The sequence below is a fragment of the Lynx rufus genome, unplaced genomic scaffold, assembly GCF_022079265.1.
Source record: "Lynx rufus isolate CCGP_SWC_20201006 ecotype Redwood Valley unplaced genomic scaffold, mLynRuf1.p SCAF_1, whole genome shotgun sequence".
Taxonomy (NCBI): Eukaryota; Metazoa; Chordata; class Mammalia; order Carnivora; family Felidae; genus Lynx; species Lynx rufus.
This window is the reverse complement of record NW_025814823.1, coordinates 206,209,030-206,233,141: the sequence shown is the minus strand read 5'-3', so window position 1 is coordinate 206,233,141 and position 24,112 is coordinate 206,209,030. Positions and strand designations below refer to the sequence as shown.

The 24,112-nt window shown below is 40.1% G+C and overlaps 1 protein-coding gene across 1 annotated transcript in view; it reads right to left on the bottom strand.

The window, feature by feature from the left end:
* Positions 1 to 24,112, bottom strand: part of PLCXD3 (phosphatidylinositol specific phospholipase C X domain containing 3) — a 165,705-nt gene that overhangs the window by 34,231 nt on the left and 107,362 nt on the right. Inside the window, exon 2 of the mRNA XM_047073802.1 lies at positions 15,344 to 16,052. Coding sequence (XP_046929758.1) covers positions 15,344 to 16,052 — 709 coding nt within the window. The remainder of the gene's footprint in view (positions 1 to 15,343; positions 16,053 to 24,112) is intronic.

Below are 24,112 nucleotides of genomic sequence, written 5' to 3'. Positions count from 1 at the left end.
AATTGGGAATTTCTTCCTGTTTTGGTAATAATTCAAATGGAACTAAAGGTTAGTGTTCAGATACCATATGATTAAATTTCCCCTACAAAACATTGTAATTCATATGCCCTTGGAAATTGTCACTCTTACTACAGAATTAGAGTACTGATGCCCGAAGAGAGGACAAAGGCTAGTCAATGCCTTTACTTTACAAGATCAGGAAACCGAAGGCAGACGAAACTGACTTCCTCCAGCTTACATAATTCATTAGTAAATGGCAGTGCTGGGTTCAGAAACCAGTGAACATCTGCTTCTGGTTTATCTTAGCACTTACCACACTATGTTGAATTAAACTGCTCATGAATATGTCTCCCCACTAGAAAGTAACCACCTTGAGGACTAGGGACTGATCGTATCTATTAGTCATTCTGAAGTGCAGGCACTTAGCATAGCCACATGATACAAATAATAATAAACATATTCAAAGACAGACATTATTTTCAAGAATCAAGAATATTTTCTCTTATACTACCCTATTCTATGAGGTATGATTTTAAGGTCGTGGGATGTTCTTTTTATAACACACTCCCCCAAAACTTACAAGCTGAAAGTGAGCTATCATTCAGAATTGTTACCTGTGGAGATGATTGTTCACTTGTCCCATCAATGGTAGGATGACTCAAAACCTTTTTATAACTCCTCTATTGAAATTGCCTTCAGAGTATGTTCATGAGGCACACATGAAAAATCAATCTCATTATTGTACCATTTGGATTTTGCCTCCAAACAGCATTTATCGTCTCTGTTCACCCACCTTATTTATTAAACTTGGCTCCGAATGAGTTTAGATTGTTTCAAAAACCCATTTTACCCTGAAAAGATAAAGATTTACCCCCACTGAAACTGGTCTTAAAATTGCTTCAGTATCACTTGGATGGATAAGTAAATTCCCAAGGTGACTACTCTGAAGGCAGCAGACACTGAAAATGTATAAATTTTGGCATATTCACTTAAAAAAAAACAAGCCATATAACTAAATATTTTATGTTTCCCTAATCCCTGAGCAGTTGGTGTCATTTGTTTAACAAGTAAAGGAGTTGAGCTCCAGAAAAAGTAACTGTCATAGATCTGTGCAGTGGCTGCTCTCGGCCGGGGGTTTTCAACTAGAGGGAATTTTCACATGTACGCATGTATACACACACACACACACACACACACACACACACACACACCAATGTCTGTAGACATTTTTGACTGTTCTGACTGGAGGTCAAGGTGCTACTGGAGTCATGTGGTAGAGGCTAGGGATGCTGCTGAATGTCATACAATGCACAGGACAGTCCCTCACAACAAAGAATTATCCTATCTAAAATGTCAATTGTGTTGAGGCTAAGAAATCCTGCCCTAGGCTGAGAATTCTGACTCCCAGTCTCTTTAGCATCCTTCAGTGGCGTCAGTATTAATATCCCTGTGTCCTCATGTCTCCATAAATACGTACATGCATTTTTCTTTGGTGATGAAAGAATAAATGTATCCCCTGCCGTTTGCCACTTGAAAATCTTTCTTTGCCTTAAGCTCCTTTACCAAAGGGTACTAAATTGTCACAGAGGTTGCCTGGAGATACATTTGGCATCTTAAAAGTCTAATTGGCAGGAAAATTAAAGCAACTTAAAATGTGTGCGCTCTTCTGAGAGATGTGCTATTCCCACCCTATGTTATTAGATCTCACAGGCAGCTGGGGCAAGAACAGCTGGGACTTCCTGCGCTACGTTTTGCCAAGTTGCTATAAAATTGTCCCTTTTCACTGCAAAACTGAGAAGGAAGAGAGGAAAAAATAGACCAACCATATTTCTCAAAAGTTGCTTCCCAGCTATCTTTCAGAAATCCCAAAGGTGGCTCCCTTGTCAAGTTAATTCAATAAGTGAAGGAATGTACTTCATTGATATGTACTTCTGATAACAAAGGAAGTATCTTGACATATATGGTGGGCAGGACAGAATGTCAAACCTAAAAGCATATTTTTCTACCTCAAAGTTAAAAACTAAGACATGAGTCACATAGTTGCCAAATTTTCTCAGGGGACTTGCTGAATTTTGTGGTCAAAAGAAAATCCTTTCGCATAATGGTTTTGTTTTCCCTTCTCTCATAAACAGCCATCACTAACACCAGTAAACACACAAAGTGTTGGGTCTTTGAAACCACCACAGAACGCAACTTGTTGGCCTAGTTTGAACCTTATTGTCTGGAAATGTTCCCAAAATCAAGCAGAATTTTCTACCTTAGAAAAGATGCTTTTACCACCGTCAATGGCCAATGATTAGAGAACCACAAAAGTAGACCACATCTGAGTAGAGAAAATAGACATACTTTTGATATTTGTGTACAACACATTGCAATGGTTGGAGGAAGGTAAAGGGCAGAGACGGTCAGTGTATTATTATCCTGAAATATTAGATAAGTCACTTTTGTCATCTTTCCTTCTTTTGAGCTCCTATGGCATATGAAATCTACAGGTCAAAATGTTAGTACTAGTTGCAAATTCTGTCATGTGCCATTCTCTAATTCTGTCTCCTATATAAATCTCAAGTTCTAAAAAGATTATCCTGTAACCCAAGGATCAGGAGGCAATATTTTATAAGACAGTACACCATGCCTCTCCTATCCCCACTCCAAGCCCACAGCATGGTCTTAACACATTCTTTTTGGTTGAGTGACTGGCTGATTCAAAAGATAGATGGATTCTTGAGCTGGGACTCTAAGAGAAACTACTTTGGTCACTTTAAAAAGAGAAATTAAAATTCTCTACACCCATAGCATAAAAACATTCACCAAGTGGTTTATGCTATTTTCTTCTCCTCTCTATCCCACCATATCTAAGTTCTATCTGAATTTTTAGCAAGAGTTATAGAAAGACAAAAGCCTCAAAATATCACAAAGATAAGCCATGCAATGCTGGGATAGGGAAATAAAATTTCACAACTCAATTGCCAAAGAAATACCTCAAGAATCACTGTACTTGTATGCTCCAGAACAATCTTGAAACTAGGTGAGGGCACCACATCTGGTCTTTGAACACTTTCTGTACCTCCAATCGGAAGATATACTCTCACAGATGCTGAGAAAAAAGTAGATTTCTGTTTGTTTTCATTACTTCTCTCTTACACCTTTCAACACACACACACACACACACACACACACACACACACATCACATCACATTTTCAATCTCAAGCTGGCTACCTAATGCTACTTGGAGCAGAAAATTGTGGACCATTGAATACGCCTTTATTTGCACAGCCCATGTCATGGAGACATTAAAACATCTGCCTCAATGTCCATGGTATTATGGAGTCTCTCAGTCCTTATCAGATACAAGAGTATTGGCCATATCCTGTTTGGGGGCTGCTTAGAACACAAATGTAAAGTGTAAGCCCATAGTGGTAATGAGTTGTGTGTGTGTGTGTGTGTGTGTGTGTGTGCGCGCGCGCAAAGGTGTGAAATTCTCCTTCTGTCTATAAAACCAGGTAGAAATGCACGTGGCAGCCTGCTCTGCTTGTGAATGGCAATAAGGGTCAAATTCATTACACAAACGTTCAACTGCTAACCAGTAAATGTAAAACTAAGACAGGAATAAAACTAAGTTTCCAGGCTATTTGTTTTTTCCATCATATGTCCCCCAAATCAACACAGGGTATCTGTTGACAGATTTGACTTAGACTGAACTATCTAACCTAGCTTCCCTACAATCTCTTCACTATAAGCTACTTCTTACAAGTATTTTATTTGGAGAAACAGGCCATCTAAATTAAACTCTTCAAAAATGAACCAAAACATCTGAAAAATGTACATTCATGAATAACTTGTTACTGTGTTGTTTATCCTCTTGACTGGTTCATTTTCAAACCATAGTTAAGTCATATTGGCAACAGCTTTTCTGCTTAGTATTCAGACAGGCAGCAGCTACGCGGTGAATTCGCTCAGTTTTATATTGGCCAAATCTCCCATACATTTCCAAAGGGCAGCCTGTGCTGTTAGCATTCACTAATGAAATCACACATTACAGTCTCACTGCCACATACCGCTCCTTCAAGAAAGGATGTCACAGCTCCAGAAACAACTTGTAAGCTTCTTTTCTTTTAACAGCTGAGGCCACAGAGAAATAAGTGATGAGGGGGTGGGAGGAAGGAATATTCTAAAGCAAAAATGCAAGCTATACTTGCGATTTCTGAAAAAAAATCAATTATGACAAGCAAGTTTCTATCTATCCTTGTCTAATTATTTTTAGTACTTTAAAATAAGTTAATGAGCGAGGCTACAATCCCAGACACACAGATCAAGAGCCGGAAGATCTGTGCTCTACACCATGAAGCCAAAGATTAGTGTCTGCAGCCGATGCATGTAGTGTTTGCTTCCGAAATGCCCCAAGGCCAGAGAGTCTGAGAAAATATCATATTTACAGCTTTTTAAATTGTTGTTATAATGAGAATATTACGGAAGAAAATATTTTATCAACTGAATGTGATAAATTAAAAGCTGAAATGTCATTGCCTAGAGTGGTGTTAGTTAACTCATTTGAGATTTCTGTAACAATTTTGTTAGGTGGGGTGCAGGTGGAGCAACTCCTCACCCTTTTATCCTTTCACAGAGAGGATTTAGCTCATACACCTCACTGAAATAAGTATTTATACCTGTTGGAGTCACCCTTGGGAATGCACAGATTAGTCACCCAAAGCTGAGTCTACCAAATGCGCCCAACACAAATAAGCCTGCTAGTGCACCCATTCAAGCAAGCCCAGGCGGATATGCCTCCCCCTGCCATAAAGGGCAAGAAAACAATTCAGTTGTAAATGTGACAGTTGACTCTCCCCTTTGGCTTCTTTGTGCCTTCAACAAGTTGTGAAACTTTGGGAAGAAAGTTGGAATAGTCACCAATATCAAAGAATCAGCAATTCTCTTTATAAAATTCTGTGTTCTCACATTTTTTTCTCACCGTCAACTCCTCTGATATCTACCACCTGGGTTCCTTATATTTGCCATTCAGCCCCAGCCCTTTCTCAATGAGATAGGCAGAAACTTAAGACTGCAGAGAAAGAATATCAAGATTGTCAGTATGGCTCAATGTGAAGAGTTTTCACTTTCAGTAGATGAACCTGGGCTGGGGTATCACCAATTCTTTGATTGGCTTCATAATCAAAATGGTCTGGGCTCCTACATAGATACAGCCTCACTTATTTCAGTGAGAAAAAGAACCACAAAGAAAAAGCACATGGGAAGCCTAATTCACACCAGAGGCTTTAAACCAAATGGAAGTGATATTTCTTCCCTGCATTGCACTGAAAAGGGAGAAAAGAAATTTAAAAGCCACCCCTGACATTTAGAAGCTGGCCTGACACGCACAACTAGGCCTATTATGTTCCTTTTGGACCTGAACAATCTCCCAGAATACCAACCTCAGACTAGGTTACTTGAGATCATGAGACAGTGGGATAAAAAAGGATACTTTAATTTTGTCTAAGCACAAAAACAAGATCATCCACAAAGTAACCAAACATCTACCTCTCTAGACTAAAATAAATGACTGCACCTCCTTTGCCAATTCTAGTTTATCCTTCTTCTGGCCATACAGATAGGAGTTATTCGTGGAGAGCCTGGGTGGCTCAGTCAGTTAAGCGATTGGCTCAGGTAGTGAGATTGAGCCCTGCACTCTGCGCTGAGTGTGGATACTGCTTAGGATTCTCTCTCTCCCTCTCTCTCTGCCCCTCTTCTCTCTCTATCTCTCTCTCTCAAAACAAACAAACAAACAAACATAAAAAAAAGAAGACTTGGGGTGCCTGGGTGGCTCAGTCAGTTGAGCATCAGATTCTTGATTTTGGCTCAAGTCATGATCTCATGGTTTGTGGGATCGAGCCCCGTGATGGACTCTGCACTGACAGCTGGGAACCTGCTTGGGATTCTTTCTCTCCCTCTCTTTGCCCCTTCCCCTCTCGTGTGCTCACACACTGTCTCAAAATGAATAACATTAAAAAATATTAAAAAATAAGTAAATAAGTAAAGGCTTATGGAGATACCCACTTATAGAATTATCCTTGCCTTTTCACACAATCCAATCTAGAGAGAACCTCTAATTCCTTGAACCTTTCCCCAAGTCACTCAACCTAAGCCCCAATTCTATAGGGCTTAAAATTCCCTTCCAACCCTCTCACTGGGATGTATCATGGTTCCCAATGGTGGGAGTTCTCTTCTGCTGCAACAAGGAAGGTCAGTGTGTTCAACTATATATTTGTGTCTAGTGATTTGGCAATGCTTCCCCCTCCCCCAGTTTTCAATAAGGTCTCTCCAGAGTGGAGCTGTTCCTTTGGATGAGTGCTCAGTGGAATGGGCTTGTGCTTCCCTTCAGGAGCCCTGTCAGTACAGGGCAGAAAGGGAGCACCAGCCTGAAGGCTCTTCCTTGCGCCTCAGTATGTGGCCTGTGCTGTCCAGATCCGACCCATTTTACTTCTTGAAACAGACACCACTTACTGGCTCATCTACTGAAAATATGTGCTTTGGTTCATTTCAAATCCCAAATAAGCCTCCTTATTCCTCAGTTGCTGGCTGAAGTCTCCAAATTACTGTGCCACAATCTAACTGACTAAACATCCCTGCTGCCTGGGCCCTCCATCTTTATTCCCTCTGCCCACCATCAACCCACCTGCTCTCTCAGCTTTTTGTGAATGCCAGTTACATACTAGGCTACTTCCTTTTCAGATGTTAAATTCAATCTGCCAAGCAATTCCCCATAAGAAAATTTAGATCCAGAGATTCAAGTGGGTAAACCTCTATCCTACGCCATGCTTGTTAGACAAGTGTACGTATTTTCCCTCCCCCTCTCTCACACACACCCTCTCTCCCCTACACACACACTCCCAAGTTTCCCACTCCTCCACACACACACTCTCTCTCTCTGATACACACATGCACACACACACACACACACACACACACACACACACACACAAACCCACACATACACACACACACCAGGCACTGAATGGGCAACTGAGTTCCCAACAGCTTGGCATTCTCTCTAGTCTTTGACTCTCCTGACACAGATAATGAAAGATGCCTGCCTGTATTCACCTGTCATTTAATCATGCAACATCAGCAGAATAAAGGAGAAGGTGAGCTTTGATGTGCACTCCTGTTTTAAAAATTCTTGGGTCAAAAGCTGTTAAAACAGAGAGGGGTACAGGCAGCCCTCCCTCCTGCCACACCCCAGCAGGACCCAGGCAGAAATCATTCTTGTGTCACACGGCCTTATGGTCGAAGTTGTTATAGAAACTTCTTTTTACTGTTTGAAATCAGGACTGGGGAGGCCACTGAGTTGCAAATGCTATAATGTTAATTGGTTTTGGTGGAAGACACAGAGTCTCAAAGTTACTAACGCTTCTTGCAAAGGAATGTGCTTTTGGGCCCAGGGGGAAAGAGTCTCTCCCCAAAGCCTTGCCCATGTTTCTGCAGCACAATAATCCTAGGATAGAGTTATGTGACATGGGAGAGAAGATGTATGAGAGACAATAGTAAAGGACCAATTTTTTCTAGAAATCAGTGACGGGTAGCTCTACCTTAGTGACAGAACAAATCTAGCATGGTCTGTGGGTAGAGAAATCATGGCTTAAGGAAGAACTACCTGAATCTGGGATTGGAAGGGGACTGATAAATTTTGGGGTTGACTCTCTCTTTCCAGGTTTCTTTTTTTTCTTTTCTTTTTTTTTTTGTGAATTGATTAACTTTTATTTTATTTATTTATTTATTTTCTTTTTTAAATATGAAAGTTATTGTCAAATTGGTTTCCATACAACACCCAGTGCTCATCCCAAAAGGTGCCCTCCTCAATATCCATCACCCACCCTCCCCTCCCTCCCACCTCCCATCAACCCTCAGATTGTTCTCAGTTTTTAAGAGTCTCTTATGTTTTGGCTCCCTCCCTCTCTAACCTTTTTTTTTCCCTTCCCCTCCCCCATGGTCTTCTGTTAAGTTTCTCAGGATCCACATAAGAGTGAAAACATATGGTATCTGTCTTTCTCTGTATGACTTATTTCACTTAGCATAACACTCTCCAGTTCCATCTACATTGCTACAGAAGGCCAGATTTCATTCATTCTCATTGCCATGTAGTATTCCATTGTGTATATAAACTACAATTTCTTTATCCATTCATCAGTTGATGGACATTTAGGCTCTTTCCATAATTTGGTTATTGTGGAAAGTGCTGCTATAAACATTGGGGTACAAGTGCCCCTATGCATCAGCACTCCTGTATCCCTTGGGTAAATTCCTAGTAGTGCTATTGCTGGGTCATAGGGTAGGTCTATTTTTAATTTTTTGAGGAACCTCCACACTGTTTTCCAGAGTGGCTGCACCAGTTTGCATTCCCACCAACAGTGCAAGAGGGTTCCTGTTTCTCCACATCCTCGCCAGTATCTATAGTCTCCTGATTTGTTCATTTTAGCCACTCTGACTGGTGTGAGGTGGTATCTGAGTGTGGTTTTGATTTGTATTTCCCTGATGAGGAGTGACGTTGAGCATCTTTTCATGTGCCTGTTGGCCATCCGGATGTCTTCTTTCCAGGTTTCTTGAAACCAAGTTCATCTGTGGCTGGGGTGGGGGTTGAGCTGCAGCTTGCCTACAGAGGGGAGCAGTGTTGCTCAAAGAAGGACTCACCTGGAGGCTGTTAGAAATTGAAAACTCTGAGCCACAGGCTCATGAATCAGAGCCTCTGGGAAAGCACACAGGAATTTGCATTTTCATGAACGCTTCTTAAGCATGGCCCCATTTGTCTGGAGCTTCCATCTTATTTACAAGCCAGACTCCTCTTTCTAATGGTTCAAAAGACCTAGATTCTGAATTGATCCTAGCACTGGTTCAAGCCCCACTTGAACAAATTATTTAGTTTTTCTGACCTTCAGTTTCTTAAATTGCATATCAAGAATAATACCTGTTGAACAAATGAGGCCTCCATTAGTATATGTTGAAGAAATTAAACCTTATGATGAAAGCATCTTACAAACAATGATTATCCTAATGCCGATCTTCCATGGTCTCCTTGACATTCTTTCTCTTTAGGCATGTGTCTCCTGAGGAGGCCACTTTCCCTTTTACTGAAGAGACTAATCCATTATCAGCTGTCCCCCCAGTGCACTGACCTATTGGGGCATGGCAGGCGTGGCGGGGTTGGGGGTGGGATAGGGCAGAGCCAGAAAGCTGCTCTTCATGGAGATTGGTGCTTTCTCATGTCACCCTGAGCTGCCTTTGAACCATGCTGAGTCTCCACCCTCCGTGAGCTCCCTGAAGCTGCTAAGGTGATGGTGCCACAGGTGAACAACTTCCCAGAGTCCAGCCCCACACCTGCTGGGTCCAGGCAACAACAGAGTAAATCGGGCAGCAGAAATATTGTTTGAGGTATGGTTGTGAACTGGGGTATGCCCCCATAAGATGGAAATATTAGAGTTTATTGTGTTCACGAGGCAGAAAGAGAGCCCATGAAAGGTCAGCCCTGCACAAAATTGATGGCCCACCCCCAGGTCTGACGTCTGATCCTCTCTGGTCAAGGTTCTAGGGCACCTTGTTATGTTGCGCACGATGCAGATAGAGAGCCGGTTGACCCTTCCATGTTGGTCCCTGCAGTCTGATGGTCTCTGACTCTTCCTAGCCTTCTTGTCCATCCTCTGTCCTCATCCTTCCCTAAGGTGTAGAGGACAAAATTCTGCCTGCAAGCCAAAAGACCTGGATTTTAATCCCATATTTGCTGCCAGTTACTTCTGTTACTTCGGACAATCGTTTAGCATACCTCTGGCCTCAATTTCCTTACTCAACGGAAACAGTCAAATGGGCAATCGAGGCACAAGGCAAGGAGGTGGAAACCAAGTCACCTTTAAATTTTCCCTTCCTTTCTGTTATTTAATAGTGGTGCTTCCATGACGGTCCCCATGACAGCATTCTACCTCGGTTCACTTTCTTTTTTTTTTTTCTAAGTTTATTTATTTATTGTGAGAGCGAGAGAGAGCATGGAGGAGGGCCAGAGAGAGCAAGGGAGAGGGAGAGAATTTCAAGCAGACCCTGCACTGCCAGCGCAGAGTCCGACATGGGGCTCGAACTCACGAACCCTGAGATCATGACCTGAGCTGAAACCAAAACATTTCAAATCTACTCTTCTCATTAGCTTTGCCTACCCCAACTGCAGCATACGTTTCCCTGCCAAACCCCTAGACCTGACTCTGCCCTCCAAGATGACAGATAGCATATTATATGTACCCACTGCTAAGAAACGTGAATTTTACCTAGTTTGCAGGAGTAGGCATGGAACTTGGAGTCAAACAAATCCAAATAATAATCCTGGTTTTGCTAAACCAATATGAGAGTTTTGAGCAAGTTACTAGACATTTCTTATCCTCAGTTTTTCAACTCTAATGTATTTAATAATACTTACCTTGCAAGGCTGGAGGGAAGATTACATGGATAAATTCATGCAAAGCACTTAGTACAGTGCCTGGTACATAATGTGGGCTCAACCAATACAGGAGCCTTCATTTTCCCAGCTGGATGACATTGGTGCTTACTCACAGTCAGCCAACAACCAATTACATGCTGAATATTTTACTTCATCCTCCAAACAATGACTGTGATGATGAGGGAAAATGGGCAGGGCAGTTAGCACAGTATTAAACAGATGTGGAACACTTAAAATAGATGATAATGATGATCATAATCATTATCACCACCATCATCGTCATCATCTAAATTACTGGCCTGTATAAACCTTGTCTCAATTAATTCAGCATCAATTTACTTGCAAAGACGTATTGCTCCTTAAATATGCCAACAGGTGGTCTAACTGATTTTTTTAAACTAACAAAACCTATAATTTAATAAACTTCCATGAATTAGAGAAGGACTTGACTCAAGTCGCACACCTTCTTTTTAAGAACGTGTGAATTCCGTGGGGGTGAGGTGCAAAAGCTGGTGTTTGAAAAATAAATTAAAAATAGGTCTTTAAGAAATAAAAATCTGTGTCTTTTGGCATTACTAAAATGTGGAAAATGCATCTGCAATATTTGGAACCAGTGGCCAGATTGAAAGCTACACTACCTGAGTTGAGTTGTCCTAAAAGCCACCTACACCTTCAAACACTGTTTTCTAAATGCATGTGCTCACAGTTTTGTTAGTCCAAATATTAGACGTCATAAAACATTATAGAGAAACTAGTCACATGCAGGATCTTAGAACTGTAGGATTTTAGAACTGGAAAGTGTCTTGGAAATAATCTAGTTCAAACTCCAAACTTTGCAGGTGAAAATACCTAAGGTCCAGGAAGATCTTAAAATTGACTAGCGACTTCTTTGGTGGCAAAGGAGAGTCTCATTACATCTTTTGGTGTTAATGTAGGACTTTCTGAATGAGTACGTTTGTGCACAATAGCAAGAGGAAAACGGCAAAAAGTCTTCATGGGCTTTATCACTTGATGAGAAAAAAGAAGCACTATGTCTTTGGGAAGTCAAGTATTCTTTCGATGATTTTCAGAGGTAAGTAAATTAACTTTGCAAGGAACTATCTAAGGACTGACAATGACCTTTTCCTATAAGCCTCACACAGAAGGCTGAAATATGTCAAATCAAATAAAAACAAAACCAGAGCTTTACATGAATACCATACGCAGCATACAGGCATTCCAATTTGTTTACAAGGAGGTCTTTCTAGTACTTCTGAGACAAACTCTGTTCATAATGGCCAGGTTCAGATATATTTGCAAATCATTTGCAAGTAATTTGCATAGTCCTAGAGAGGAAAAAAAAGTTGATTCTACCTACAGAGTCTGCATTTCTACTTTTTAAATTTTTCTTCCCCCTTTTCTTTTTTCTTTTTAAGTTTTTTAAATTTATTTTTTGAGAGAGAGAGAGAGAGAGCAAGTGGTGGGTGGGACAGAGAGAGAGTGGGAGAGAGAGAATCCCAACCAGGCACCTGTGCAGAGCCTGAGGTGGGATTTGATCTTCCGAACATGAGATCCTGACCTGAGCTGAAATCAAGACTGGGGTGTTTAACCAACTGAGGCACCCAGGCACCCCTTTCTTCCAACTTTTTCAGTGACACAGCTCTACTATTCCAGATATGTAAGCCAGAGGCAAGTGAAAAGTTCTGAATTAGAGCAGATGACTGAGGACAGTTTTTCAAAATTAATTTTATGGGCTGTTAATAAGTGTTATCTGAGAAAATATTAAGTGTTTGCAAAACATTGTATTAGTTCAGTTTAAACAGAATTCTTCATTAAAATGCTTGTTAGTGACTTTTACATGCTATAAAGATTGTGAATCTTTTGAGAGACTTAAGCAGATATCTAATTTTCAGCACTTTCCTAACTTATTTGGTCTTTTTTCCACAAATCCTACTTTACTAATACTGTACTATAGCATAAGTAACCAAAGAGCAGTTCAACTTATAACTTGCAAAGACCTAACTGCATGAAATCCTGTAAGAGAAAAAAATGAAAGCCATCTATACCTTGAGTGGATTTTTCTTCCTGACTTCCCAAAGGCTATTCCTTACACAGGTAAAAGCAGGGTATGGTTCTTAGCCAAATGCAAAGCAGGCATATTAGATGGGAAAGTCTTTTCCTAAATATAGAACGAGGCAACAGAAGGTAAAGAAAGAAAGGGAAGACTCCTTTCATGCCCAATATGTAAAATTTAGAGATGAAGCTTCCTTCATTAAAGACGTAGTGAGAATAAAGAATGTTGTAATTGGTTGATTCCCAGTCCCCTCCTGCCTTCCCTACCTCTAATGGGTCCTCAGGGACTTCTCAAAATCTGGGGCCTTTGTGGGGTGTAGTTAAGAACAACACATTCTTATGTGTATACACTAGAACTCTCTCATTTTTAAGGATGTAAGAGAAGTGGTAAGTTGTTATTTACCAAAACAATGAACTGTTGTAGAAGGTGGTGCTATCAAACACAGTCTGATGGGACTAGCTGGGCCTTAGGGCCAGAAATGAGAATAGTTTGGCATAATAATCTAGAGGAGAGTGTGGAATCTCCAAGACAATGTGTGCCTAGGGAAAGAAAAGAGATGAGAAAAAGAAAAGGAGAAGGAGGTGGAGGAGAGGGTTTAGCCATAAGACTTGAGCATGGGGTTAAAGTGATATAGACGTCATCTGGGGAAGATATCCTGGGCCAGAATATTTGTACTTATAGACAAGTCTAAAGTTCAATTTAAAATTAATTGTATTATTATAATTATAAAACCAAACCTGTTGTCTCAAATCCTCAGTAAAATCTAAAAACCATTGTAGAAATTGAGCAAGAAGCAAGTTTCAGGTTCTACAGGGTCATGGAAAAGACACATGGGACAATCAACCCATAAAATGATATAAACCAGAAGCAGCAAGCATTCATACCATAGGAATGTAAGAAATCTAGACATTGGCAGAAATCCTAGGGAAGGCGTTATACTTGCATAGGGTATACAATGAAGAGCTGGGGATCACATTAAAATTTTAAAGAACAGGAGATCTCAGCTAATATCTGAATAACAGAAGGAAGTTGCAATTCTCTATGGAGGAACGCCTCAACTCAAATAGCTTGTGGCTTTCACTGCCAAAAAATGCCAATAATTTGCCACTTGAATTGGTTTATATTCCTAATGATCAATTGGCCACATCCACCGGATGCTTTACTCATACTTTAAACTTAGCATAACCTTGACTGTAGCTTCCCCACCTCCTCCCTAAGTCTTTGTTTCCTGATTCTGTAAATGTCTGCATCACTCATTCCACTTCTCAAGAAGAAACTTTATCCCTAACTCTTTTCTCTCGTTCACACCACATAGCTAAATAGTCAAATAATTCTAATTTTTGCTGTGGGATACCATCCCCTTCTGTGTTTTCTCATTTCCTCAGTTTAGCTTGCGTTACCTTGCTGAAATAGTTCCGAGCACCTCTTCACTGTCCACTCTCTCCAATCCTCTGCCTCCATGCTACACCAATTATCTATCTAGAATGCAGATCTGGTCAAGTCACTATGCCACTAAATACAATTTTCTAGCTCCCCATTGTTCATAAGATGAAATTCTTTCTTTAGCCTGGCTAAAGGCTTTCTTACAAGTGTGTTCCTGCCCCACTACAAGCTTCACCTCCTGCCATTCCCTACTCTACATGCTATGCTATGAGGCCATCCATACGATTTCATCTCCTAATCTTTTCTCCTCGTCTCCTTGTCTTTTCCTACAAAGACCTTGAGCAAAATATGTATGCTCTATCTCCTTACCGTAATTCAAAATGTCAAGTAAAGTTTAAGATAAGGTCTGGTAAGAATTATAGTTTCTCTTCAGACAATATTTGCTTTGTTTGATACTTTAACTGAAAAGAATAAACAATATGTACAGTTCTACATATTGTATCACACTGATGGGAAAGAGCTAGAGATCTTTGGTGATTGCTTAAATTATACTTCACAAGTAAGCACCACTCTAACATGTATGGCTGGGCTTGCCAAATGGAAACCCATGCTCTGGAGAGTGACCCTTGCTTATGGTATAGCATAAAGGAATAGAATATGGTGTGAGAAGCATGGAATTTGAGTCTTGGTTTCCTCCTTCATTGTCCAATTGGCCTTACACAAAACATTTCACTTCTCTAAACCTCACTTTTTATCTACTTCCTAGGATTATTGTGCAGATCAAATGGAATTAGGTATATAAAACAAGGCCACAAGAAATAGAGAAAAGGCTTTGTAATCTCTAAAGTTCTATATAAATGTGAAAAGGGGTGCTATGAAAATACAACTGGACATGGAGTCAAAATGCATGGTGCTATGCATTGATCTGTGTCCTAGAAAAAAATACATTGAAGTCTTAATCCCCTGTACTCATAACTGAGGCTTATCTGGAAATAAGGTGTTTGCAGACATAATTAAGATGATATAATTAGGGTGGACCCTAATCCCATATGACTGGTGTCCTTATAAGAAGAGAAGAGAAAGATACATGAGGAGAACACCATGTGAAGATGGAGGCAGAGATTGGAATGGTGTAGCTATAAGCCAAGACATTGGCTTGTCAACCATCACCAGAAGTTAGTGGGGAGGCATGGAAAAGATTCTCCCTCAAAGCTATCAGATGGAGTTGACCTTGCTGAAACCTTGATGTCAGATGTCTAGCCTCTGCAACTGAGAGATCGTAAGTTTCTTCTGTTTTAAGCCACCCAGTTTGTGGTATGTTGTGTGGCAGCCCTAGGATATTAATACACCTGAGTATAAATTTTAGCTCTGTCAGTTACTAGCTCTATGAATTTGGGTTACATTCCTTAAGACTTTTTCTCAATACCTTAAGACACTTACCTTTCTGTGATCGTTTCTCTGAGGCCACTGGCCACTCCTTTGACCACAGTGCTAGCTTTGGGGGTCAGTACCACCTGAGATATAAAAAACGAGCCCTTCTTTCTTCTCTCCGTGATGGATGCCTGAAGAAACTGGATCAGTTTTTCCGGGTCTGTGGTGTTGGCCCAGGGTGCCGGCATCATCTGCCCAGGCCAGAGAAAGGGCACTTCCAGAGCCACTGGACTATGGTAGAAGACCAGCACTTGATAGTCTTTCTCCCACAGGTACTTTAGACTAACTTCCTGGGCAAAAATCGCTGGGCACATCTTGTTTCCATAGATGTCTTTCAGCATTTGGACCAGTTTTTCATGGTGATATTTCTGCATCCCATAAAAATGGTTGAAGTCCAAGAATACTACCTCCTTATGGTGATCTGTGAGGAATGCATTAATCTCCTCAAGGCCTTCATTGACTTTGGCACTGAACAAACCATGAGCAAAGTAGAGTTCATTGTCGGGGTCCCTGGGCTTGGTGGAAATTCGAAGATCAAAATAACGGATCCCAGCTCCTAGCTGACCAGTAAAGTTCATTGTTTGAGTGGCTAACCATTTCCGCATCAGCTTTTTGGCTACGGTTCCAAACACAGAGACAAAATTCTGGACGGTTTCTGGCTGTTCAGGCCCTACTGGAGAGGCTTCATCAATGTAGAAGCTGAAGGAATCATGAGATCCTAGAAGAATAACAAGGCATAATGTGGTTATAGTTCAGTCCTTTGCTCTCCCCAACTTCTTTCCCTCTTATAATGTCCATTTCTCTCCCTCAAATGAACCAAAGGAAATAATAAGTAATATTTTCTCAGTTCAGTCTCATGTTTTAGGCAGGCCCTTTTTATAGCCTATACAGTACACACAGCACTTCAACAGACCAAACTGATTATAAAATGACTTAAAAATTCCTTCTGATCAGTATTTTAAATACAAATGATCACCTTCTACTTCTGTCAACAAAGAATTTAATGTATTCATTAGGATTGACTTTCCATATAGGTGGCATAAGTGACCACTTATAAAGTGGAATTTATGGGGATTCACTGGTTTCCAAATACTTTGTCTATGATCTTGCCCTTTCCATTCATTCGGAGTTGATTTTAATGGTAGAGCTTGTGTCAACGAATAAAGAAGCCCTTTTCACGGACAGATGATCAACATATGAATTGCTACCTCATACACTCTGGAAGGCACAAGAGGTCACAGGGTTAGAGTCAGGGAAAAAGAAGCAACAGGACAGAACAATGTTGATAACATTTAACATCATTCCTTACTCTTCATTTGAGCAACGGTGAACTTGGATGAGGCCAAGTACTTTTCTCATATTGAATAAACAGATTTTCTTATAAGTTAACAAAACTGACAGCACTTAAAAAATTAACTAACAGACTATTTTCTTCACAAATATTTCCTCTCAACAGTGAAAGCTCTCTTTGGAGTTAGCTTCCAAATTTGGAAGAATTTCTTCCTAGGAAGAACAAGGGCAACCTTTAATTATCATTTAATTATTATGTATTTAATTGTTACTAATTGTTTAATGTATTATTTTATTATTATTTATTTAATTATTATTTATTACTAATTTAGTTTAATTACTTATTATTTTTTTTTGTCTGTTACAAATATCAAAACTCCAGAAATGTAGCAATGAACATGTGCATGATTTGCCTGTAAGTACAGAGTGCCATTTAAAATATTGTTGGATCTAATCAAGAAAAATTATTTCGTTTTAATTTTTTTAATGTTTATTTATTTTTGAGAGGGAGAGAGAGCACGCACATGTGCATGAGCGGGGGAGGGTGGAGAGAGGCAGACAGGATCCAAAGCTGCTCAGTGCCTACAGCATAGAGCCCAATGCGGGGCTCAAACTCACCAACCGTGAGGTCATGACCTGAGCCAAAGTTGGACTTTCAATGGACTGAGCCACACAGATGCCCCTTAATTTTATTTTTGAAAGCCTCCCGTAATTCTTGGGCATGACCTACTGAACAGGTAACATGAAATTAATATGTCCTGAATTTTTCACACGCGTCATTCCCCATCTGTTACTCAGGCTTCCTTCGACCTTGTTGCCCCATTTCTGATCTAGTTCTTTTGAAAATAAAAAAGACACACCTTGTTCTACTTCTTACACTCCTCCCACCCAACACACACACACACACCCACACACACACATACACACACATACTCCCTTTATATTTATCATCCATCACCGCAGGGCCTTTGCCTGATAAGCTATTTGAAGCAATTGTTTTCGGTGATGCAATATTTATCTTTGTCTATATTCCATATCTATGTCAATCTATATATGTCCATGTGTACATCTATCTATGTCGCGCATTAAACAGCCCAGAGGAATAACAAGAGTATGAACTTCAGACACCTTGGTAAATTGTTAGAGAAAATATTTTGAAGAATACTTTAATGCCTTACAAATGATAACCTTTAAGATTTGGAACAGCTAACTCCTCAGAATTATTAGCTTTTTTTAAACAATGAAAGGTAACTCCAAAATACAGAAATGCCATGTTTAATTTAATCTGGAACTGTCTGATCTATTTATCTTCAGTACATGGGATAGGAAGAAAATGTTAGCACTTTCTAAATAAGCAAAACTGGCAGTCTGGATCTGTATTGGCAAATTTTAACAGGGATTGAAATTGCCGCATATCAACTTATTAGTTGCTGTTCAGCCAATTGCTATATAAATGAAAAGGCTAAACAACCTGTGCTGTGGCTCAATATACAGACAGAACATGATTAAAGGAAGAAATAAAAAGGTGAGTTGAAGAAGAGCTATAATCAAATGATCTAGGATTAAAATAGGTATAAATGAAAAACTAAACTCTCAAAATAAGGGTTAATTTATAAAATTTGAAAAATTTTTAAAGTTAATTTCCAAGCATGTGAAAAGAAGGGAGATGAAAATAATTGGCTACTTCTGTAATATTGTGATAGACATATTTGGAAGCAAGCAGAAAGGGAATTTAAATATGACTAGATTTCTTTTTCCAGAAATGAGTGGTTCTTTGCTTTCAATATGACATTGGTTTCATTATTCTGTCATGTGGCTATCTGGCAAATTAGAAAAAAAAAAAAAAGCCTAGAAAAAGTCACCAATTTTGAAAATTGTTTAAAGGACATTAGTCTCTAGATTAAATTATTTGTTGACATTTCAGGACAATATGTTAGGAGATCAAAATAAGGGAATGTTAGGAATAAAAATTAAAAACAGCTAACAGTCAGAAGAAGAAACCCCCACCATTTTTTGTCCTAAGCTAGGTGATTCTGAGGTCCATGTACAGCATTTGGTGCAGAGGCAAACATCACTTGGAGAGGAGAATTAAATCATCAATCAATAAAAAACACTGTCTTTGCACTGGGGGGAGAGAATACACAATCTAATGTTGGCCAAAAAAGGACTATCTTCATGGGTTTTGATTTCATTTGGAATAGTACTTCCTCCCCAATTTTAACATTTTCACTAACCCATTAAGTTTTCTATTTGTTTGAACTTAAAACAAAAATACAATGGTATTTTATGACCTTTCGGTAACAGAGGAAAAGTCTGGCTGAGCCCTCGTTCTTTAAAAACCAGAGAGAGCCAAAGCATAAGAGACTGTTAAAAACTGAGAACAAACTGAGGGTTGATGGGGGGTGGGAGGGAGGGGAGGGTGGGTGATGGGTATTGAGGAGGGCACCTTTTGGGATGAGCACTGGGTGTTGTATGGAAACCAATATGTCAATAAATTCCATATATATATAAAAAAAAAAAACAAAAAAAACCAGAGAGCCCTGCCCACAAGCAAGACAGTGCTTTTTATTTCTTTGTTCTTGGCTACATCCACAACTTTTCTGCCTTATCTGCTCTAATATTTTGCTGCTACACTGGCTCAGTATTTCTGGGCTCCTCACCTCTTATCTTTTTCTTGTCTACAGCCCCAGACTCATACCTTGGACCTGATACTTAATGTTGCTCCCCTGATTCTAAGCTTAGCCTCTGAATTTTGGGTCTGATTTGCATTCTCTAGTCAGAGAAGAGCTGGCCACTCCCATTATGAACCCACACCAATCAAATTCATTTGCTCTGGCTCTGAAGAAATGAACTGATTAGAAGAGGTCTTTTTTTTTCCCCCTTCATTTCTTTGAAACAATCACTTTTACTAGTTCCTCCTCAGTCTGCCACATCATCCCTTCATTTAGGCAGTAGGTATCCTTCTAAAATTGACCCCCCAAATCCCTGACCTCCTGGCATTCATCCTTGCCCCCTGACCCCCCAGTATGGGCCTAATCTAGTGACTTGCTTCTGATGAATTAAATAACACAAATATGATGGGATACCACTTCTGAGATTAGGTTACAAAGACTGTGACTTCCATCATGTTACTTTCTCTCATGCTGACTTTGATGAAGCAAACTGTCACGTTGGAGAGGTCCATGTGATAAAGAACTGGGAATGGCCTCCAGCCAATAGCAAGCTAGGAAATAAGGCCTTGATTTGAACAGCCCTCAAGGATTTGAATCCTGTCAATAGCCACAGAGTATGATTGGAAGCACACCCTGCCCCAGAGGGATCTTGATTTGTAGCCTCGAGAAAGACCTGAAGCAGAGAATCCAGTTAAGCCTTGCCTGGATTCCTGACCCATACAAACTGTGTGTTGTTTTAAGTGATTAAGTTTTTGGATAATTTATTACATAGCAACAGTTAACAAATACAGGCTGTGACAACTCTTTTGTGTTGATGAGAGGATTTGAGGTCTAAAGACTCAACTGCCCAATATAAGAACTTGGAATTTTACTACACTTGTGGTAAGCATAGCATAATATATGGAGTTGAATTACTATGTTGTAACACCTGACACCAATGTAACATCGTGTGTCAACCATACTCAAAATAAATAGACAAATAAGTCAAAATTTTAATGAAGAAAAATTAATTTAAAATGTTCACGGGCAAGGTGCCTGGGTGGTTCAGTTGGTTAAGCATCCGACTTTGGCTCAGGTCATAATCTCATGGTTTACAAGTTTGAGCCTCGCACCCAGCTCTGTGCTGACAGCTCAGAGCCTGGAGCCTGCTTCAGATTCTGTGTCTCCCTCTCTCTCTGCCCCTTCCCCGTTTGCACTCTGTCTGTCTCTCTCTCTCTCTCAAAAATAAATAAATATTTAAAAAAAATTTTAATGTTCATGTGCAACTTTCTATGCATAAAAACTATAAGGTAAGAGGAAGAATGAAAGAAAGTTGGCTTAAAAGGTCTTCTTGAATGCACAACTGGAGTAATGTCACTCTGCATACTGTGGTGGATGATCTTAGATGTCATCTGGTCTAACCAACTAGCATGCATCACCCATTTTATTAACTCAACAATGTAAAGAATATGTATGATAATCTCATTTTATGGTCTCTGATAGCACTGGACTTAGCTGCTCATTCTATTGGGTGCTGTAGTAGGAAAAATTCTAGAATGGCCCCCAAAACCTCCACCCTGTGAGTACAGATGCCCTGTGTAATCCTCTCCCCTTGAATGTGGTGAATATGACAGGATATCATTCTCGTGATTATGTTCCAGGATACAGAAAGGAAGTTTTTTCCCCCATTTGTAATTAAGGTCTCTAACTGGTTGGCTTTGAGCTAACCAAAGAGAGAGTATTCTGGGTGGGCCTGACCTAAGCAGGTAAGCCATAAAACGAGACAACAAGCAGCAACAGGTTTTCTCCTGTCGATTTTAAGTAAAATGCAATGTTGCAGAGAGGGCAACATGGCAGTTGAAGGGATTAATACCAAAGTGCTATGAAACGTTCTTTAATTTGAAAACAGCTGAACAATCAGCAGCCACAAAAAGAAACATTTATCTAAACTTAAGCAGAGCTTCTGAAAATACAGCTGCCATTGACCTCTCTCCCAGGGACTTTCTTGACTGGGAAGACTGTGTAAATTCAGCTGGTCATTAGAATAAAAAAAACCCAATATAACCTTCCATACCCTCTCACTGAAGCCCTACCTGCCTCCCTTTGACTAACTTTAATATACAAGCCTTTCCTTTCTGGTTATTCAGTAAGTTACTCATCACTGAGTGATCCCACACGTACACTGTGGACACATAGATAAACCTTGTCTTCTCTCCTATTAATCTATCATCAATTACTTTACAGACTGCCAATCACAGGACCCAAACTGGGAGAGGAAAAGTTTTCCTCCCAACCCCTTACATAGTGGGCAGCCTCTAGGAGCTTGAGGACCACAGTCCCACAACTCAAGCAACTAGATTCTGCCAACAAGCAGCAAGCTTGCAAGAGGAGCCTCGGCCTCAGGTGATGAGACTACAGCCTTGGCCAACACTTTGATTTGCAGTCTGGTCTTCAGATTAAAGTAAATCAGGTAACGAAAGCAGCACTAAAGTGGGGGTTGGGTGACTAGTTTCAAACTCAAGCTCAATCGCTAACTCACAAGTTAACACTGGAGGATCATCAGATTATTTACCATTCTGGCTTTGGGTTTACCAGTTTGCTCAATTAAAACATTCTCCACACTTACTTCACAGGGTTCTTACAAAGAACAAATGAAACCAGGTTTGCAAAAGTCCCATAAAAGGACTATAAAACTTAAATTACTGTTGTTCTCTTGCGGTGGTATACCTAGTCACAAAACAGATACACTTGTGACTAAAGAAACACTACCTAGGTGAATACACATCGGGATGGCAGTGCAAACTCACATGGGAGATGATTTAAATCGTAGGATTTAGGTTTGTAAATACTTTTTTGAAAACAAGATTCTTATCCGCCATTTGTCTAAGGTTTTAGCAAATATTGAACGATCAAATGTACCCCGTGTCTTGTGGCTTTGAACAGCAACTGAATAGTGACATCCTGCCATGTACTTACACTAAATAGTAACCTTCTTTCATTCAGTATCTTTCCAGTGTTATCTATACAAGTTCTTTGGGATGAACTTCTATTGGTCTCTTGATTTGGCCACAGTTCCATTTCAAATTCTACAAAATCATGGGGTTAATAAACGTCAAAGAGAATGTATCAAGTCAATTTCATCTGTGAACCTTCAGAACAAAAGGCCCAGTAGGCTAAGGTTTGATGTGCCCATGAGTGTACAATTCCAATATCTATAGCCTGACCTTAGAATTCAGCCTCTGACTCCATCAAAATGACAACTGCTCCTCTCCTTGCTCTGCAGAGCACTGAGCTTGCAAGTTTATGTATGGCATACCAGGCTTCCCTCTCCCTATTTTATTCCTGTTGTTTGGCACAGGGCTGAGGTTTTCAAGACTCCTGCTGTCTGGTAACAGGCTTCCTGCATATTTGATACCTTGATACCTTTTATGATAATAGGACCAACACCACAGGAATGGGGAAGCATATGTACCTTTTACCTGGGAACCAAAAGAAGACTGCTGGGTGAGGAACTGAAAGGGTAGATTTCGTTTCTGAGTCCTCATTCTAGGGTAGGGATGAGCAGGTGGCACAATCTCCACTTTCCATTGGAAGAGATGGTGTGAAGTTTACCCTCTTGTCTTCCTTTTATGAAATTCCTAGTCCTAGTCTTCTTTTATGACCCACAAGTATTCCCTTCTGTATAGCGAAGAATTATTTCCATTCATGGTGGTCTTCCTGTCTCCTGAATGCACAGTCCCTCTGGTCTGCACCCACCCCTTCATCAACTAGTAATTGTTATTAGATGTTGTTACTAACACTCGTCATGTTCATTAAATATTTTCTCTTTGTTTCTGACTCTCCACCCACAAACCTTCCTTCCTATATACACATATACATGCACACACTATAAGCAGATTGCAAGCTTCCTTAAAAAAAACAAAACCAAAAAACCCATGCCTTATAAGTCCACGTCCACTACTGCACCTGGTTTTATTAATATAAACCTATTTTAGGCCAATGGGTCCAAATAAAATTTATACAGGATATGCTGCAAAGGTGAAATAATTACTTCTAATAATCATTTGTTACAGATGAGGCAATTTTTCTTTACCACTTCCTCTCGAATTTCTCAGGAAATTAGTCTACACAGCCCGGTTCTCTTTCCCTGACTTTGGTTCCATCTTTCATCCACTGTAGTCAGACCGTCGCTATTGCAACTCATATCCATCCTCTGTGAAATATCACTGATGACCACTAAAGAAAACCCATGAGCCACTTCTGTGATCTCATTCCTAAGCCCTCACACAGAACGTGGCAGGCATTTAGCTCATGTCGTTGATTAAGCAAATGAATGAATCCTTCTCAGCCTTTCTGGAACATTTGATACTGCTATGCTCCCTCTTTGAAATATTTTCCTCCTCTGGCTTTTGGGACATAGCTCTTTACTAGTCTTTCTACACTCTCTGTGATTGCTGTTTCTCAGTCTCCTTCACCACCTCTTCTTGTTCTTCCAGCTCCTAAATGAGGGTGTTATTCAGAGCTCTATTCGAGACTTCAAGTGGCTCCATTCTTTTTCCTTGTTTGAGCTCCTCTACCTGTTGGCCTCATGCCTTTAACAGATGCACCACGAATTAACGCCATCTAATCTGACCTGCATTCCAGACCCCCTGTCTGCCTACCAGGCAACTAAATTTCATCAGTCTGTGGGAACCTTACACTTAAAATGTCCCAGGTGAACCTTAGCATCTTCCTCTTCCAAAATCCTCCTTTTCATGTGCCGCCTAACATACTTGATTACCTTATGATTCTTCTATCTCATTCTTGGCTTCATCTTCAATTCTCACCTGCCTCTCAA